Source organism: Engraulis encrasicolus, chromosome 13, assembly GCF_034702125.1.
Source record: "Engraulis encrasicolus isolate BLACKSEA-1 chromosome 13, IST_EnEncr_1.0, whole genome shotgun sequence".
NCBI lineage: Eukaryota > Metazoa > Chordata > Actinopteri > Clupeiformes > Engraulidae > Engraulis > Engraulis encrasicolus.
Genome location: NC_085869.1, coordinates 25,957,077 through 25,976,722, shown reverse-complemented (window position 1 = coordinate 25,976,722; position 19,646 = coordinate 25,957,077). Strand labels below are relative to the sequence as shown.

The window sequence follows — 19,646 nt, the reverse complement described above, 5'->3', positions numbered from 1 at the left end:
ACGGCCAAGTATATGGTACCACTTGAACCTCTAAACAGTTTGGATCAAGGAGTGACCAGTAGGGATAAACAAATGTGGTAGTGACACGTTGGAATGCAACAGGGACACCTAGTGGCCATGAGTGACATTGCATGTCTCTTGTGTGCTTCTGAAAAAAAGCATATTTTTGTTCATATTGCTGTCAGTCAAGAACAAAATGGTATTAGCAACAATAACAAGCATTCCCATTCATGAAGAGAAAAGTCTGTATTTTGTGACAAAATTTATTCTATAACAGTGAGTAACTACAACTGCAGAGTTCTCATTACACTGTAATCTGAACTTTGTCAAACTGGTAGGTTTTTATAAAAATTGGGGAAAATATAATCTACATACATCTAATATAAAACATGGGTCTAACTGTGTTATCGCAACATTTTGCTTCCAAGGAATGAAACCGGAAAAAGTAGTGAAAACGTTCGTAAGTGCCTCCAAAACCAATGCACAGACAACAATATGGATACTTGTGCTTAAAGCTGATCTAATGAAAAGCCTCTTAAAGGGAGATTGGCCAATGTCCAATACTTCAGTGTTGAAAACACAACACACACACACACACACGCACACACACACTTGTGAGATTAAGGCTTGTTTGTATGGGACAAAACTCATGATGGTGAGGATAAGTCACAGAAAACCTTTAAATAGTTGGCTAAACATACCAGCTGGAATGTGGGTTATTTCATGGTTAAGTTATAAATATGTATATCTGATATCTTGTTTCGCTATTGTTGAATACATGTTGGGAAGAAAAGCAAATAAAAACCCAAAGGAAAACAAAAGGAAAGATTTGAAAGTGCACAAAACGTCACAAAAGAGTGATCAAAAAGCCCATCTTCGTTTTAAAACCACAGTCTGTTTTTTCCCAGAGAGAGTGAGTGCCTTAACAAAAAAGCAACTAGTAAACAAAAAGTAGTGTTTAAATGAGACACGAAAGTCTTCCGTAATCTGTCCTTATATTGATCCTGTACCGATTATTCCTCCTCTTCCTCCTCCTCCTCCTCCTCCTCCTCCTCCTCCTCCTCCGCGCCTCCTCCCATGACCTCCACTATGAGTTCGGCGGTACAGCTGGCCTCCCCCAGGCTGTTCATGGCCTTGCAGGTGTACTTGGCGTCGTCGTCCCCGGACACGTCGGAGATGACCAGGATGCAGTTGCCCTCCTCGTCGTAGTCAATCTGGTGGTGCCGTGTCTCCTTGAGGGGCTGCTCGTCCTTGAACCAAACTATTTCAGGATCCGGGAAGCCTGGGGCGGGCAATCGATCGGGACAGGACAGAGAGAGAGAGGAAAGAAGGTGTCAAAAGTAAAGGTAAAGCTAGAAGTACTCAAAAGGGGGATCGGAGGAGCAGACAGAAGGGCGAGACACTTTTAAGGGTTACAGGCTTAGGCAACTGAGCCCTGAGGAAGGTCAGTAGACCGAAAGCTTGGCCTATTATTAAAAAGAACACAAAGGGGATTTAAGTGTGCAGACATTTTTCTTTCAATTTCAAGGGTTACAGGCTTACCCATGACTGCCCACTAGTGGGGGATGCTGTGGCACGCTGCACTAAGGGACCCAACCACAAGGGTGTTGCCCATGGAAAGCACTTTAACAGTGACACCTAGATATATACTGAAAAGTGAAAAATGCTGCCACAAATTTGATCCAACCAGCTCCAAATCAGCTGACTGTAGTCACTCTAGACCAGGGGTGGGGAACCGTATTCATTCGATTGCCACTTCAGATTTTATAAAGTCCTCCAAGGGCCGTACTAACACAATTTTTTCCCCCTGCACTTTAGGCCTATATTTTAGGCCACCTTTACAACAGACCCCACCTTTACTAGGTTCCCTGAAAGTATAACTTAATTATATTGCAAAATTTAATTCCTAAGATTCCTTTACAAAACATGTTGTATTTCATGTGAAACTACATAACATTAAAATGATATCGGGGGCCGGATAAGAGGGTCTCAAACGGCCCTCAATACATACTGTAGGTTCCCCACCCCTGCTCTAGACTAATTACTCATTGGAGTCACCTGCGTTGGAAGGACACTGTGGCAGGGTATTTGTTGTACCTCTACCTCAACTGCAGAAGGGGACACGCAGGGTTAATCCAGGTGGCCGCCAGCCATAAGCCACGTTCTGGTTTTTTTTGTACAGGAAGTTGACTGTATTACAGACACAAACGATGTGGAGCGAATCAGATTAAACATGTTTGGCCCTAATCAGACTTTAATCTGTGACCCACATCTGTGAATGAACTGGATTAGCCTGCCGAGCGTGAGGTATTTTCACACACTCACACTGCTTGATATGCCTATTTACAACTGTGGAAGTGTTATCTCCTGTAGTGTGATACTACAATAAACAGGCCCTTGAACATACAAATGCTTTCGCATTCAGCTGTGTGTATGACTTGTTTTGTCAATATCTCTTCGTTTGACTGACAAGAAGGTCAATTTAAATGATAACTTGCAATACGTACATATATTAATGGACGTTTTTATCCAAAGTGAGAAATATACAGTAGGCAGGCACAGGGTATTGGTTACAGGATCACTCTAATCCAAAGACTAAGGTGCTGTTTCCACGTAGCAGGATTTTTTTTTAGCAGGGTATTTTTTTTCTCCTGTTAGGTGTAAACGCAACATGTGGATAAAAATAAATCCGCCATTGTAACGAATGCGTTTCAGCCCTCTAAAAAGGATATTTTTTTCTCCTGCTTTTTATACTTGGATTTTAAATATCTGCTACGTGGAAACAGAAGGCCAAAACCAATGCAAAACCAATACAACCAGGAGAAAAAAATATCCACATATAAAAATATCCAGCTACGTGTAAACGGCACCTAACTCCCCAAACATTAGACTACCCACAGTCTGATTACTTGAGATTGGAGACATGTGCCATTGACTGTGAGTATGTACAGTAAACATCAACACACCAGGAACTCTCAAAGCAGCATCTGCAAATCCTTTACCGTCAATTTTGCACTCGAACCGTGCAGCGCTGCCTTCCACCACCTCCACGTCCTTTATGGTGGAGCTGAAGCTGGGCTTCACAGGTGTCCTGTCCGCGTCTGCAGCATCCAGGAGCTGGTTATCATCTGTACAAAATAATTTTTAAAAAACACAGAACTTCTAAGGAACCCGCAGTAATCCAAAACAACATTCTACTCTGAGGGAGTCAAGTCAGTCAAGTCAGATGGATGGCTTTGAAGTTGATGTAATCAAGGGATCCCCTGAGGTTTTTGGAGATGCACCCAACCCAAACCAAAGCACATAAGCAGATGGTCTGCTGAGAACTTTGGGGTGACATAATAAAAACAACTGGATTCAGCTGACATGACGCGGCTGTTTCATTATGTGTAAGAGGAGAGAGAGAGAGAGAGAGAGAGAGAGAGAGAGAGAGAGAGAGAGAGAGAGAGAGAGAACTTTATTGCATACGGCACCTTCTGTGGGGGAGCCTTTCTTGGCGTGGACGCCTGCCATCATCGCCATGTTGGACAGTCTGCCAATGGCACGCAAGGCATGTCCCGTTTTCTGCCAAGGAAATGACAGTATGGTGGTGAGGTCAAGTGACAGGTCAAGCAAAAACATCGCCATGTGAATTTTTGTTTGACATTTAGTGACATTTTGCCCTGGGAGTCACTCTCTGGAGTTGTCAGAGTTCTAGCGAATTCCTTTCAGCTGGAGAAGTATTATGTAACAACGTCTGAGTCAGTTTTCCTGTTGCTTCCAGCCAATCAAATTCAAACGTCAAATTCACAAAATTTACCATGGCAGTTTTGCTGAAATTAATCCAATTTATTCTACTTCTAAAGAAATAAGTGCAAACTGTAATCCAAAATTGCTGTTAAACTTGTCTTTTTAACAGGTTAAACATTTTTCACATTGCCCTACGGCAGTGCGGGCACGCCCTGGGGGTGCACCAGGGATTATAATTAGGCCAAATCAAAATCAAATTAAAACATATTTTGATCCCCATTTAAAGTCATTAAGGTATTCATTAACAAATCATTGTAATTATTCACTTAAATCATTTTTTAGTGCGTATACACGTGTAGAAGTTTGGGTTGGGGGTGCATGCTATGTCTTGGGCACAGGTAAGGGGGTGCTTTGAGGAAAAAAAGGTTAAGAAGCACTGCCCTACGGCATGAATGCTTAGTCTCTTTCAAGATATACGTACAGTATACACAGTAAAAATGAAGTGTTAATTCAATGCTTAGAGAGTTGATTTAACATTTTCCAAAGTATTCTTAACTGTAACAAAAAAAGGAGTGGAAAAATCCTTGATCCAGGCACTTCAGTTGGTTTAAAAAGATAACAAAACAATATTTATTTAGTGGGCTAAAACATTAAAATGTTACATACATAAACTTCTAATGTATTAGCCCAATAAATAAAGATTGTTTTGGACTTTTTAAACCAACCGAAGTGCCTGGATCAAGGATTTTCCCCTCCTTTTTTGTTGAGCTTTGCACCCTCCAAGAGCACCACTTGTTGTTTTTGAGGATACTAGCAGTGCTCTACCTACTCTTCTGTTGTATTCTTAAGTGTATTTGGTCCCAGAGAACACAGAACAACAGAAGACAGAATAAACCTTATGATCTGTATCCAAAGCACTCTCCTTTGAGTCAAGGTAGGTGAAGTATTAAAAACCCTTTATTTTACATCAGGGTAAACATGTTAAAAACGCAGAAAGGGTTTTTAATACTTCAACTACCTTGACTCAAAGGAGAGTGCTTTGGATACAGTTCATAAGTCTGTCAAGCCCTAAAAGGAATAACCAGATGCACCCCTTCAATCTGGAGAAAAGACTATAGAGCACTCGCTATTCTTTCCTTTTGCAACAGAATAAACCTTACCAACAATAACAACACGATCAGTATGTAATAAAACAATAACAAAAAATGTTTTAAATTTTCTACTTTTTTGGCTATCATTCTACTCTATTCCATACTATTCTATTATACGCTGTTCTATTCTATCTACGATTCCTTATCCATTTCAACCGTTGTATTTTCAGTGTGGGGCAGAATGCTCGGTTGAGTCTTATTTATGAAACCCTCTCCCCATCATTAATCATGTAACTAACAGATGCCAATGCCCAGTGCAGATGCCTGTGGGCTCTAATCCGTCCTCGGTGAAGGCCTTGCCAGTTACCTGCCACTTTCTCCTCAGAAGGTATTTCTTCATCCGCTCCTTGGATAGTTTCTTGGCCTCCATGGTCTTGGTGTCCTGTTTCAGCCAGGGGTGCTCCAGACATTGATCGCACGACATACGGGCACTGAGAGAGAGGATAGATGTATAATGTTGTTCATTATGTCTAACTGTTTGGATAAAACTTGAGTTTTTCTTTTACTTCAGACTAAGGGTAGGAGATATGACGATTTTAAGTTGTGAATCGTGAAATCGAGTACAAGATCGTCTCGGATGTTTACAATCAGTATCAGAGTGATTTCTACGTACTGACTGCTGTTGTCTTTTTTGTTTACATTATTGTATTCCAATTGTACACTTTATGAGAGTGTAATCAGTGTGTTGACATTTAATGAATTGCTAATTACAAATTGAAAGCATATAAAATGCCTGTTTTTTTAATGGAAGATCGTGATAAAAAAATCGGAATTGAAATTTTATGTTAAAAAAATTGTGATATGACATTTTTGCCATATCGCCCACCCCTACCTTAGAAATGTTAAAGTTTTTTCTTTTACCTGAAATGTTTCGAAATGTTTATTCAACGGAAAACCTTAACTGAGAGAGGATAGTACGGGAGTCATTATTACCATATTAGAGCTGATGGAATAAGAGATCTTTAGTCTGTGCATGGTAAACAGATAGGATGGTGATTCTGTGTGTGTGTGTGTGTGTGTGTGTGTGTGTGTGTGTGTGTGTGTGTGTGTGTGTGTGTGTGTGTGTGTGTGTGTGTGTGTGTGTGTGTGTGTGTGTGTGTGTGTGTGTGTGTGTGTGTGTGTGTGTGTGTGTGAGAGAGAGAGGGTGTGTGTTTGTGTGTGTGTGTGAGTGTGTGTGTGTGTGTGTGTGTGTGTGTGTGTGTGTGTGTGTGTGTGTGTGTGTGTGTGAGTGTGAGTGTGTGTGTGTGTGTGTGTGTGAGTGTGAGAGTGTGTGTGTGTGTGTGCGCGTGTGTGCGTGCGTGCGTGCGTGCGTGCGTGCGTGTGATTTACAGTGTTTCCAAATGTGTGTATAATACATACTGCATATGTTATGTTTTGACACACAGACTTCCATTTCTTCCATTTCCCAGACACAGTAACAGGGGCTCTCGCCTACCTCTTGTCCTTCTTCAGGAGCTGGCTGATGAAGTCCTTGGCTACATCTGAAATGTCATCGAAAGCCTCGTCTTCAAAATCCCAGGTGGCGGAAGTGACATTAGCCAGCGTCTCACCATCATTGTCACCCATGAAGGGTGAGAGCCCACTTACCCTGACGGGGAGAGGGAGAGAGAGAGAGAGAGAGAGAGAGAGAGAGAGAGAGAGAGAGAGAGAGAGAGAGAGAGAGAGAGGGAGAGAGAGAGAGAGAGAGAGAGAGAGAGAGAGAGAGAGGATAAAGACCTTGCAAAAGTTAAGATATAGTATGATATACAGTAGAGTATTGTGATGTGCAAATAAGTATATATAATATAATGTACAAGTGTTACTGTGTTCTTATATGTGTACAATTTTAAGCAAGCAAAATCTCAACCACAAGTCTTGCCAAAATGCACTACTGTACTTCGGCTGTGTTTTGAAAAACAAGTAGCCTTAACATTGTTTTGCTTCTGGCTTACAAATTGCCTTCACATTCAGTCTAGACTGTGCCCATCTCTTTCACTGAAAAAAGAAACAACAAAAAAAATGCCCTGAAGTATGTCCAGACCACACCAGAGCGAAGGCAGTGACCTTTACGAGCCGGAGCCGCCCGGCCTTGGCATTTCTGCCCTGCACATATCATGTAATTTCACTGTGGATGAACAATGACAAACATGCAGCTCCAGGCAAACGGTTCACAGAATACAAAGCTTACTCTGCAGTGCCATCTACAGGCATATGGAGGTCATGACGATGGAGGAAAACCTTGGGTTAAACATTGCAATGGTCAGCCTAAAAACATGCAGTATACAGTGGGTAGTAAGTAATTATGATATTGGGGGATGATATTGATTGAACCCAGTGAGAGTAGATAGAATGGAGGGCAAGCAGGTGTTCTTTATATACAATCAATGATTTAATCTGACTATTGTTGGGCCGTAATCACCCTGTCCCCTTTAGAAATTACAATCCAGATGGGGCTTGCTTTGATTCAATGCATTCAAAGTGGGTACACGCTGCATGCATTGTCATAGACATAAACATTAACATCAATGTTTTCTTTGGTTTTCTGCATGAAACCGCTCCTCGTTTATTTATACCTGCTTCTCTTTAAAACCAAACTTGTTTGACATCAATTCAAGAAAGGATAATTGTTAGCAACACTCAGACAGACAGAGACTTGTCAGACAGGGGTGACAACCCGTAGCCCTTATGGTGCTGTATGGAAATGGACAAGTCCTTCCACAGACCCCTAATGCAGAAGATCTATACTGTAGAAGCTCAAAGCAAACACCGGAAGTCAGAGTTATGCAGGACCGATTTGCAGACGTAAAAACGAGGTGTGTGAGTGTGTGTGTGTGTGTGTGTGTGTGTGTGTGTGTGTGTGTGTGTGTGTGTGTGTGTGTGTGTGTGTGTGTGTGTGTGGGATGTTGGGTGGGAATGTGATTCAATGGGGCCCCCTGAGCACAGTAATGGGGGGACGGGGGGGGGGGGGGGGGGGGGTTGGGGGTGAGGAGGCGAGGAATTGGGGGGGGGGGGGGGTCGGCAGACGTTCTTTCAGATCCATTTACGGAGCCCCTTGAGTGCTCCACTCTCTGATGTTCCCGCCGGGGCTGCAATGTACATAAACTCGGGAGGCTTGGAGCAGACCTCAGGCCCCAGGACCACCGGGTAGCAGACTGCACTCTACAGTCGTGTAGACGTACTGTAGCATGCCGTGTGTAGGAAACCAGAGCCACCTGGCGTTCAAAGCTCTCTACTCTGCCTCCTCCTCCCCTCCCTTCTCTCTTCCTGCATGTGGCTGCTGTGCGTGCGTCCATGATTAAGTGGACGTGTGAGCAACTGACATAAGGGATGATATATTCCGAAAGGGTCTCTGTTATACTGTTATAACTGACATAAGGGATGATATATTCCGAAAGGTTCTCTGTTCGCTGCTTCGAGTCAAAGCAGAAAAGAAACAGACCTCCCTTTATGCCTTGTTGACTTTGTCTTTAGGTTCTTACTGTGTCTGTATGGAAAACAAAGCTCTTGAGGCTGAACATGAAAGGGGCAGAGGATCGACGGTGGTGCAAATTCCTTCTCAGGTCGTCCATGACAGTGTGCGCATGAGAGAACAAAGACAGCAAGTTAACAGTGTGGACAGAGAGAGAGAGGGAGAGGGAGAGAGAGAGAGAGAGAGAGAGAGAGAGAGAGAGAGAGAGAGAGAGAGAGAGGGAGAGAGATACAAAGAGAGAGAGAGAGAGAGAGATTCAGATAGATTGATAGGTAGATACATTGATACAGACAGAGAAGAGAGAGAGAGAGAGAGAGAGAGAGAGAGAGAGAGAGAGAGAAGAGAGAGAGAGAGAGAGAAAGAGATATTAAAAAAGAGAGATGAACACCTCAGCTTCCTCCTCATCCCAGTAGACCCATACTTACAGGATGTAGCAGATGACGCCTATGCTCCACATGTCTGTGGGGTAGCTAATGGGCTCGTAGTTGATTACCTCTGGAGCTACAAACTCTGGCGTCCCAAACAGAACTTTGAGCGTTCCTGCATTGGCTGTAACACAAGACATAAAAATGTATTTAGAGATTAACATGTTTTATTACAACTAAGGCGTAATACATAAGCCAGGGCTATATAGATTGTCTCATATGTCTGAGCTTGTAGGGGTTTCTAACATTTTTCATTACATTCCTTCCTATGATGTTTTTTATGTTGACACTTCAACACATTATGTAACCAATTTTGGACACGGTATGCGATAAATGTCATGAGTATGCTGTCATTTCATTACTTTTTATTATGGCTCCAAGACACACATAAAGTACATCGCTGGCACTGCATAAGGTTTGCATCACGGCTATGAACCAAGTGAGGGGGGAGGAGGGGGGGGGGGGGGTCAGATCGGAGAGAGTTATGTAGAACCTGTGTTTACGATGCTATGAGAAGGACATAGTAATGTAGTTGTCTTGTCTAAGGGTCAGGAAAAATATATGAGCTTGATCTTGCTGTCTGTATTTTCATTATGACTCCAGCATCCACGTACATTGCTGGCACTTCATATGCTTTGCATCATGGCTATCAATGCACATGATAGTTGAGATGGGAATAGACAGCTAGCATAAAGACCTGTGTGTTGCATATGTACTGCAGGACGAGAGGGACATGGTTACTTAGTCTACTGGCCAGGCCGAAGTCAATGAGCGTATTGTATCATATTGTATCCTTTTTGTAGCCCCTTAATGCATGCCGTACCTCCTGTGGCACGCTGTAATAGACATTGAAAGTTAACTACTATAATACTACACTACTATGAGAGTGCACAGGGCCTTTAGTATTACATTATGACTTGGTCATTGCCATCCTGGTAACAGCTAATTTATAATGCCGTGTCTTAAGGGGTTAATACATATATATTTTTTTAGGGGCTTTTATGCCTTTATTTGACAGGACAGTCGAAGATAGTGACAGGAAGCGAATAGGACAGAGAGACAGGGGAGGATCAGGAAATGACCCCGTCCGGACTCGAACCGGGGTCCCCGTGGGTGAGCATGCAAGCCCAAATGTGGGGGGCTTAGCGCGCTGAGTCACAGCGCCCCCATCATATCGTATCCTATCATATCATATCGTATCCTATTGCAGTGTTTCTCAACCATTCTAAGACGAGGCACCCTTTCAATTCATGAAAAATTTGAAGGCACCCCAAACCAACAAGCAATAACATGGCATGACATTCAATACCACACAAGCTTAGAAAAGTAACACATTTGGAGACGTCACACGACCTACGTTCAAAGTTGCAGCTGACTGGGGCCACCTATATTTACTTAATTGTGCGTAAAGGGCAGATGAAAGATTCCACTGACTAGCATTAACTTATCAATTTAGAAAAATATGTATTATATTACATAATTTATTTATCAGCCACGTTTCCGCGGCACCCCTGAGGGGGGCCCGCGGCACCCCAGGGTGCCCCGGCACAACCGGTTGAGAAACACTGTCCTATTGTATCATATGGTATCATAAGGACAATGGTTACCTAGTCTACGGGCCAGGCCGAAGTCAATGAGCTTGATCTTGCTGCCGGTCTTGTTGACGCACATGATGTTCTCTGGCTTGAGGTCCAGGTGCACGATCTCCTGCTTGTGGATGAAGTTGACCCCGTCGATGATCTGCAGCATGTATTTGATGACCTCCCTCTCCGACAGCTCAAAGTCCTCGTCTATGATGCGCTCAAACAGCTCCCCACCGGAGATCCTGTGGGGGAGGGAGGCGTCAACATTGGCATTCGACACGCATTCACCTCGCCCACACATCATCATAACCTCAACATATTTATGGGCCATATTGAAGGGCCAAAGGAGATGTGTGTGTGTGCGTGTGTGTGTGTGTGTGTGTGTGTGTGTGTGTGTGTGTGTGTGTGTGTGTGTGTGTGTGTGTGTGTGCGTGTGTGTGTGTGTGTGTGTGTGTGTGTGTGTGTGTGTATGTGTGTGGGTGCGTCCATGTGTGAGAGAGAGAGAGACTGTGTGTGTGTGTGTGTGTGTGTGTGTGTGTGTGTGTGTGTGTGTGTGTGTGTGTGTGTGTGTGTGTGTGTGTGTGTGTGTGTGTGTGTGTGTGTGTTTGTGTGTGTCAGGAGGGGGCCAATGTGTTGTGTTGTTGAAGTAATGTTGAAGTATTCTGTTTTTCCTTCGCTGCGAAGGGAAAAGGGAAAGGCCACTATATTTAACTTTGTCTGCATAGTCCGCATACTTGAGAGTATTTTCTCTGCTCTCGTCAGCCATATTTAAATCATCAGTTTTCCATTCCGGGAGAGCAGCGGAGAGTGTCTGGGCATGGAATGCTGCAAAAGCAACCCAACCACACGCATCATAATGGGCACCTGAGGACATCTGCTATGACAGGCGTGGACGCTGACGGCTTTAACCGGGCCTGGGACAAAGTCATTTGAAAGGGCCACCCCCCTCCCCATTGCAAACAATGTAATGAGGACCCAATTCTGGGGGGGCCCCCTCTCTCCTCTCCTTGGGCCCGGGACAACTGACCCCTTTGTCCCGATCCCCTGTCGGCATTCCCTGATGACAGGCATGTGTGATTCCAACAGGCACGGAATGTATTATTATGGTGAGGTAGGTACGTAACAGCCGGAATGACGGAGGAACCATGAAACTTTGCTGAGAGAATGATAACAAAACACTACTGTGTTCCAAGAACTGACGACTTTTTTTTTCTTGAGGATTTATTTTTGGCCAGTAATGCTCTGGTCATATATTGTGCAGTGGGGTTTTAAGTACATGGCTGGCTGTTGTTTCAAATTCTATCAATTCTTTTGGTATTTTTGTTGTCATACTACTAGAACAATGAACATACAGATTCATTTTTAATATGTGCATAAGCATGTAGTTTCTCCTAATCTACTCTTTGTAGATGTTTGCATGAATCCATTGCAGCCACATAATGCACACCGTATCTCCTGTGGCACACTGTAATAGTCATTGAAAAGTTAACTACCATAGTACTACACAACTATGACATAACACAGGGCCTTTAGTAATGCACTATGACTTGGTCATTGCCATGCTGGCGACAGCAAATTTATAACGGCGTGTCTTAACGGCGCGTCTTAATGGGTTAAGACGAGAAACAACGTCTGTACTTAGGCCTACATTTCTAAAACCATGACCACGTTTGCATCAAACTCAAAAGCATCTGTAAAGCTGCTGTAATTCCTAGTAGAATAATATGTGCATGAAGGTTCTCCTAATCTAGTCTTTATAGATGTTTGCATGCGCATTTGAAGAAAAGAAACCGCATACGTCTGTACTTACATTTCTAAAACCATGACCATGTTTGCGTCAAACTCAAAAGCATCCACCAGCTGTACCAGTTTGGGGTGGTGAAGGTCGTTCATGATGCCGATCTCTGCCCTCACCTCCTTCCTCTCCTTCTCAGAGTAGGCTTTGATGAACTTCCCGGCCCATACCTTCTTTGTGGCTTTCTCAGTCAGTTTAAATACTGTTCCAAATTTCCCCCTAAAAATGCCATTTAGTAATATCAATACGCGAATCAGTTGAAGCTTTCCAGTGAATACAAAGTTCTGTTTATAAGCTACAAATAAGGCATAATAGCAAGACCATTAAAACATTGGAATACAGTATCTCCATTAAATAAAAACATGGCTTGAAGCTTAAAATATTAAACTGGTGTGCAGACTGCGACATGTGCCTGGTCATTGATTGATTTGTTACAGAATAGAACAAATATCACTGATACTCACGCTCCAAGCCTGTCCTCAACATTGTAGAGGTCTTTCACGTTCAGGTCAGTCCTGATAGACACTGTTTTGTAGTCTGGTACTTTCTCATTTTCTGGGGAAAAAAGTTAATTGCAAAGGAGATTCACAGCAAACACAATAATTACACATTTATAAGGCTCATTGTATAACCCCTTAGCGCATGCTGGTCCACCAGTGGAACGCTGTAATCACCACTGAAAAAACATTACTAAACTACTTTGACAGTGCACAGGGCCTTTAGCAATACATTATGACTTGGTCATCGCCATTCGGGTAACCAGTGGTGTAGTCTACGTAGAACGCGGGCATAAGGAGTATTCCCACTTTTAAATTTCAGGGATTTCAGTATACCCACTTAAAATTGATTGATCCATTGTTTTGAATAGCACAAATATATACAGTATACCCCCTTCAAAAAATGCTCAAATATACAGTATACCCACCATAAAAAAGTAGACTACACCACTGCGGGTAATAGCTTATTTATAACAGGGCCCATGTCTTATGGGGTTAAAGATGCAGAGCTGATAAATACCTTCATCCGACACCGGCTCCTCTTCAGGCTCTGTTGAAGAGAGGAAAATATTTATCAAGTGAAGAGAAAATCTGAAGTGCTCAGGGAATTGTTCAGAAAAAATCTTGAAGGTGCTCTTTGGTGTTGGGGAAAAAACAATATCTTGTCAAAAAAGGGAGTCCAAGGCACTCTTCTTGTGGAAAAATATTAAAAAGCCTTTATTGAAACATGGCTAATAAGTTTAAAAACATGGGAGCAGAGACCCACGCGTTTCGGCGCAAGCCTTCTTCACAAGAAGAGTGCCTTGGACTTCTTTGACAAGAAAAAAATATTTATTTACCATATATTTATATCAAAGTATGTGTGTATACAGATGCTTGTGATAATGAGAGAGTGATGGAGTGCTGGATTTGACAATATATGTCCTATACTGTAAGTATGTAAGTCTATGCAATAGGCTGTATCTGTGGTACTGTACTGTGTCAATGACTGATATGTCTGATCTGTGCCTTGTGCATTGTGAGCTGTATCATGTGTATGATGCTGAAAACCTCCATTTCCCTCTGTGATGAATAGTTTCTCTACTGTAGTAGGCTACTCTATTCTCTCTAGTTGATCTTCTCTTGTGTCTTCTTTGGTGGGTGGTTAAGCTGCTGTTCTCAAAGCTGCCACAGGGGGGAGCTCACCCTCTTCCTCCACTCCCACGCTGACCGGCTCTGTCTCGGCGCTGGGATCCCCGGTGCCGTAGATGTTGATGGCCCGGACTCTGAACTTGTATTCGCGGTCGGCCGTCAACTTCGTGACGGAATAGTAGGTGTCCGGTGTGGAGGCCAGGTCCTTCCACTGCTTGCCCACCGAGTCCCAGATCTCCAGGGTGTAGGACTGCACGGCGCTGCCCCCGTCGTAGGACGGCCCGCGCCACTGCAAGTTCAGAGTGGTCTTGCCGACGTCCGAAATGATGGGCACGCGTGCAGGAGGGTCAGGTTTATCTTGAGAAACACGGATAGTGTCATGCCATGTAAATATGTCATGTCATGTCAAATTAAGTACAATTGTGTGCACTTCATCATGAGATGGTTCATGTATATCATACACAATTCTTATCATAATATAGCATATTTAGTCTTGTTACCCTAATTCAACCAGGTTTATCTGTGAGGACAACAACAGACTCTAGAGTGGTAGACCTATTTCAGTTCAGACACCTGTAACAACACAATCAGTTTATCTAAAGAGAACATCCAAGGGGCGGCTCCATCTGAGTCAAAAATGTCCACAAGCTCCCTTGTGGCATCGCTGTGCACAGCTGTGTGGAGGGTTGGAGACCAGGGTTGCCAGATGAGGCTGATGATTTCCAGCCCAAAAAATGTTCAAAACCCGCCTAGAAGCACAAAGTCCTGCCCAATTCTATTGATTTCTATGGCAAAAAGTGGGCAGGTTTTTCTGATAAATGCCATTTTTACCCGCAAACGGCCATCCTAAGCAGCCCAATTGGGCGGGAACCAGCCCAATCTGGCAACACTGTTGGAGACGTGCCGGCCTGATACTATAACCTCAAACCCTTAAATCTCTATCTCTGTGGAGGCTGCCTGCTGCATGTGTTGCCTGCACAGAGGGCTGTGAATTAAAGCAGGTACTACGTAGACTCTCTTAAACTCTCCCCACTGAGTGTAACTGATGTGGAATGTGTCGGATTCCTTTATTGGATTCACTGACCGCAACGTAAATCACCACTTGTGTATGATACACACTTCCCGAGTCTAGGAGGTTACATCATTGAGAGACAGACAGGGACGCATATAGTACGTACAATTCGCTGGGGAAAAAAAAGAACAAAAAATCCGCTGGATAAAAATCACTGGCACAAAACCACTTTCCCCAGTGAGCTAGCAAGTCTTACCTGGCAGAGAGGCAGGAGTGGGGAGACTTTTCACTCAAATGCACTAACAAGCGATGAAGTGTTTTTTTGCACTGTAGTGCATGCCAGGGCCTCATGCTCTGCTCTTGAAGTGTTAACAGAGTACTTGGAGCAGAAGTGGGGGTGCGTCATAAACAGGCCATTTATGGACAGCGTAATAATGACTGGAGTTGCCCCAATACTCCTCCATGATTGCTCTGGGCACACGTGTTGGTGGCAGTGTTGCCAAATTGGGCGGTTTCCTGCCCAATTGGGCTGCTTAAGATGATCATCTGCAAGGTTTAGAGCGTTTTTTTCCTGTGGATTTTATGCCCACAGAAATCACTATAACTTAGTAAAAATTGGGTGGGATTTCATACTTCCAGGCAGGTTTTAAGCATGTTGTGGGATGGAAATCATTGGTCTCATCTGGCAACCCGTGTTGGTGGGGTGGCTCTCCCAGTCATGTCGATACATGATACTCACTGAGCTGAGCTACCGAGACATTATAAAATACAGATAGACATGGCAGCAACCTAGGGAGTCCCCTAGTTTGGCAAAAGGGGTTCAAATCAATATAATTACAGAAATGTAATCAGATACACTATTGATAGCGCAGTCTGCCAGAGCTATTACGTAACCGTATTAATACTCCTCTTGGGTTAGAATCATCACGCCGCCTATGTATGTAATTTTGTTACAAAATATTCCTTCCTTGGGGCCCTACAGCAACCTAATAGCCTAGGGGGCCCCAGGTCTTCCTAATCCGGCCCTGACAGCATACTACAGTAGCATCCTCTTGAGATTACGGTAAGGGGTTTGAGTTTGGATTGGTAGCTCATCTCGACGAAGCAGTCCATCTCAACAGGTCACCCACCACCCACCCCCCACCCCACTCTCTTTCTGTCCAGGGCTCCACAACTGCACAGAGCTGAAGGATAGTGTCTGGAAAAGTGGATCGTGTCCTGCATGTAGACCCTACATTTTGCACTCATGTCAATGATAGGTTGCGAGACAGAGTGGAAGGGACCGACCGAGGGGGAAAATGCATCCACTCTCTAGCCAACCCCCCTCCCCCAGCAATACACTAAACTACACCACACCACCCCCCTCGGCTCCCTAGCCTTTACTGAAACTATATGCCGCTGGGTGAAACGCATGTTTGAAAACACACTTTCCAGTCCCTTTCTGGAGGACTCAAGAGGTAAGCTGCTGAGGGGAATCCAAAGCCTTAAAAGGCCATAGAAGATATCTCCCTCTCTCTCCCTCTCTCTCACTCCCTCCATCTCTTACCCTCTCTCTCTCTCTCTCACTTAGTCCATCTGATGTGTGTGTGTGTGTGTGTGTGTGTGTGTGTGTGTGTGTGTGTGTGTGTGTGTGTGTGTGTGTGTGTGTGTGAGTGTGTGTGACAGGCATGTGTGTGTGTGTGTGTGTGTGTGTGTGACAGGCCGTGTGTGTGTGTGTGTGTGTGTGTGTGTGTGTGTGTGTGTGTGTGTGTGTGTGACAGGCGCGTGTGTGTGTGTGTGCGTGCGTGTGTGTGTGTGTGTGTGTGTGTGTGTGTGTGTGTGTGTGTGTGTGTGTGTGTGTGACGGGCGTGTGTGTGTGTGTGTGTGTGTGTGTGTGTGTGTGTGTGTGTGTGTGTGTGTGTGTGTGTGTGTGTGTGTGTGTGTGTGTGTGTGTGTGTGTGTGTGTGTGTGCGTGCATGTGTGCTTGTGTGTGTGCATCTAAATGCGATTGTGTGTGTGTGTGTGTGTGTACATTCTACTTTTGTACTTTGTGTGTGTGTGTCTTCATCCATGCATGTCTGCGTGAGTGCATGTGTGTGCTGTGTGCATGACGTGTGTGCGCCGCGGGCCCCTGTTTGACAGTGGGGTTATGGAGCGGCTTGTGTTGTGAGTGGAGTGCCTAGTGTACTGTACACTACTGTAGGCTTCCTAATGGCTCCACAGCAAGGGAGCGCCCTCAGCCTGGATTAACACTAAGAGGGGCCCTACTCAGGGAAGCTGACAGGTCATTTGTCCTGGGCTCAAGGAGAAAAGGGGCCCAGAATTGGGTCCTCATTACATTATATGCATTCGGTCGGGGGTCCTTTTCGTTGGTTTTGTCCCGGGCCTGGCCAAAGCTGTCAGAGGGCCCTGGCCCTACTGTCCAGCACGCCACACTGCCACAGCAGGCAGGCAGGCACTCATGGAGAACGATGGGATTTCAGACCACCCTGCGGCCACATCCATACACTATTAAGCCACCATGTACTCTAAACTATTTACAGTCAAATATCAGCTATAACCATCACACATGCATATACACTATGTAGGTGTTAAGCTTTGGGTGCTGCCTGCACCTGTAAGGTCTTTCAGGGACAATCCTAGGGAAACCTTTACAAGGATTTTAGACATTTAAATGTCTTTGTATTCATTCATTTCTACATCTTTACTAGAGATGCACCGGATCCTGATTTTTAGAATCCTGCCGGATACCGGATCCACTGCTTAAGATCCTGCCAGATCCGGAACTGGATACCGGATCCTACGAAAGGGTTGAAACACATAACCAACTAGCACATGTGGGCCCTTTTTATTACGTTAGTGCAAACTATTTTTAAGACTCATTGCCTTACTGCCACACTGCCTTCAACGGCCGCTTCCGAAGGGCTTTCACTCCATGCAGCGATTGGGGTTGTGAAAGACTGACTGAAAAGCCTAGGCTACGTAAAAAGTAGAGATGCCCCAGATCCTGATTTTTAGGTAACTGCCGGATACCGGATCCACTGCTTAAGATCCTGCCAGATCCGGATAGTCTGAAAAACTCTATTATCCTGCCGGATCCGGAACCGGATCTTGGATCCTGTACATCTCTAATCTTTACATTACATAGCATTTAGCAGACGCCTAAGCGACTTGCAAGGAGGAAAGACACCAAAGCGACTTACAAGGAGGAAATTTAAACAGGAACAGATTAAGACATATATGCACTGTGTACAGTTGCAACACTGACAGTGTTGTCCAACACAAGGTAAAATAATTAGTGGCAAAAATAACACTGTAGTATTAAACAAGATATTTAAAGATCTGAAACTCCTATGGTCCAGGTGATGGTGAAATGTAGTCATCAGTAATCCACAGCAATGAAGAAGGATCACCGCTATTTACCGCTATTTAAAGATTGGGATTTACATAAATAGTAATATCAGTTTAGTAGATAAAAGACTTATAAGTCTTGATTAAAGTCTTTATAAAGCCTATCGTAATACCCTCCATTCCACCAGTGGAGTGTTTAACTGTTTGTAGAAAACAGTCTTTAGCAATACAATACAGAGATGTATAAAGTAGAAGTACAAATACTCTTATGAATATAATTATATATAATAATAATAATAACACTAGTGATATAACATTGTTGCAAGAATGTAATAGCAAATCATTAGAGCTGTAATTACATTCGTAAAAGTTCTTTTACCTCTACTTCACACATCTCTGAGACAATACAACGCGGAAATTGCCATTCGGGTAACAAGCAGCTTATAACAGGGCCAGTGTCCTATATAATGCATATACAGTTTTTTCAATTGCTAACAAGCGCTTACCCATACTTTGGATACTTTTTCTAAACTCTTAAAACAGACTACCACCTACCAAGCACAATTGGCCAAACTGTTCATTTTCTTCTCAAAAGCACACACTGTTAAATATACACAAAGAAATGCATTCATTGACTGCTAATTGTGTGAAAAAGGCATGTAATGTGTCAACTGTATGGCAATGGAAAGCCCTTGGTGTGCTAACTGTATTAAGAGTTTTGCAAATGTCGCTGAGGTTTGGACAAAAGCTTGTTAGCAATTGAAAAAAACTGTAATACCACAAGCCGCGTCATTGACATTACCTACCGACAATGGTGAGGTTGAGGGCGGCTTGTCTCATGCCCCCGCCATTCCTGACCTCGATGGTGTAGCAGCCGCAGTGCTCCTCCTGGCTCTCCGGGACGTACAGCCTACTGCTGGTGTCCGTGGTCTCAATTAGCACATCGTCCATCTGGATCTGAGTGGAATAAGATGACAAGAACACAGTTCACTTGGCCCTGCCGTGGCCTGACGGTAGAGCACTGGGTTACTTACTACGCCGGCGACCCAGGTTCGATTCAAGGTCGGGTCATACTACACGATCCTTCCCCGTATCTCTCTCCTTACTCCTTTCCTTGTCTCTCCTTCACTGTCCTCTCAAAAATAAAGGCAAAAAGCCCTAAACATATATTTTTAAAACACATTCCTCTTATCTTTTTTATATGTTTTGAGCTTTAAATGCAAAAATATTCTGAAGAAAAACTGTCAATAAAACCGTGGCTAGTAGAATGGCTAGTGACTTGGGAAAACCAGTAGCCACAGTGGCTGGTGAACAAAAACATTAAGCAAAAACGTATACGGGCAGTTTACGTGCTCCTATCATATTTTACTTGTTTGGCAACAACACCAAGATGGATGACAGATGTCAAGCACCAATGAGATGTGAGCTGCTGGATTGCATGGAAGAGTCAAAAACACATGGGAAACCAAACACCAACAGCCAGTGATTCAAGCACAACAAATACGGCAAGCCCAGAGTTTGTTATTCTGTTTACAGAGGCAAAAT

General features: G+C 43.8%; 1 protein-coding gene across 3 annotated transcripts in view; it reads right to left on the bottom strand.

Moving 5' to 3' along the window:
• Nucleotides 1–247: 247 nt before the first annotated feature.
• mylka (myosin, light chain kinase a) overlaps nucleotides 248–19,646 on the bottom strand; it is a 96,976-nt gene continuing 77,577 nt past the window's right edge. For all 3 annotated transcript variants that reach the window (XM_063213549.1, XM_063213547.1, XM_063213550.1), the window contains 12 exons: nucleotides 18,908–19,058; nucleotides 13,814–14,116; nucleotides 13,149–13,178; nucleotides 12,596–12,686; nucleotides 12,147–12,350; nucleotides 10,361–10,578; nucleotides 8,754–8,877; nucleotides 6,316–6,468; nucleotides 5,188–5,311; nucleotides 3,474–3,564; nucleotides 3,003–3,128; nucleotides 248–1,282 (listed from right to left, as the gene is read on the bottom strand). In XM_063213549.1, the coding sequence (XP_063069619.1) occupies nucleotides 1,014–1,282; nucleotides 3,003–3,128; nucleotides 3,474–3,564; nucleotides 5,188–5,311; nucleotides 6,316–6,468; nucleotides 8,754–8,877; nucleotides 10,361–10,578; nucleotides 12,147–12,350; nucleotides 12,596–12,686; nucleotides 13,149–13,178; nucleotides 13,814–14,116; nucleotides 18,908–19,058 (1,884 nt within the window). In that variant the 3' untranslated portion in view covers nucleotides 248–1,013. The remainder of the gene's footprint in view (nucleotides 1,283–3,002; nucleotides 3,129–3,473; nucleotides 3,565–5,187; nucleotides 5,312–6,315; nucleotides 6,469–8,753; nucleotides 8,878–10,360; nucleotides 10,579–12,146; nucleotides 12,351–12,595; nucleotides 12,687–13,148; nucleotides 13,179–13,813; nucleotides 14,117–18,907; nucleotides 19,059–19,646) is intronic.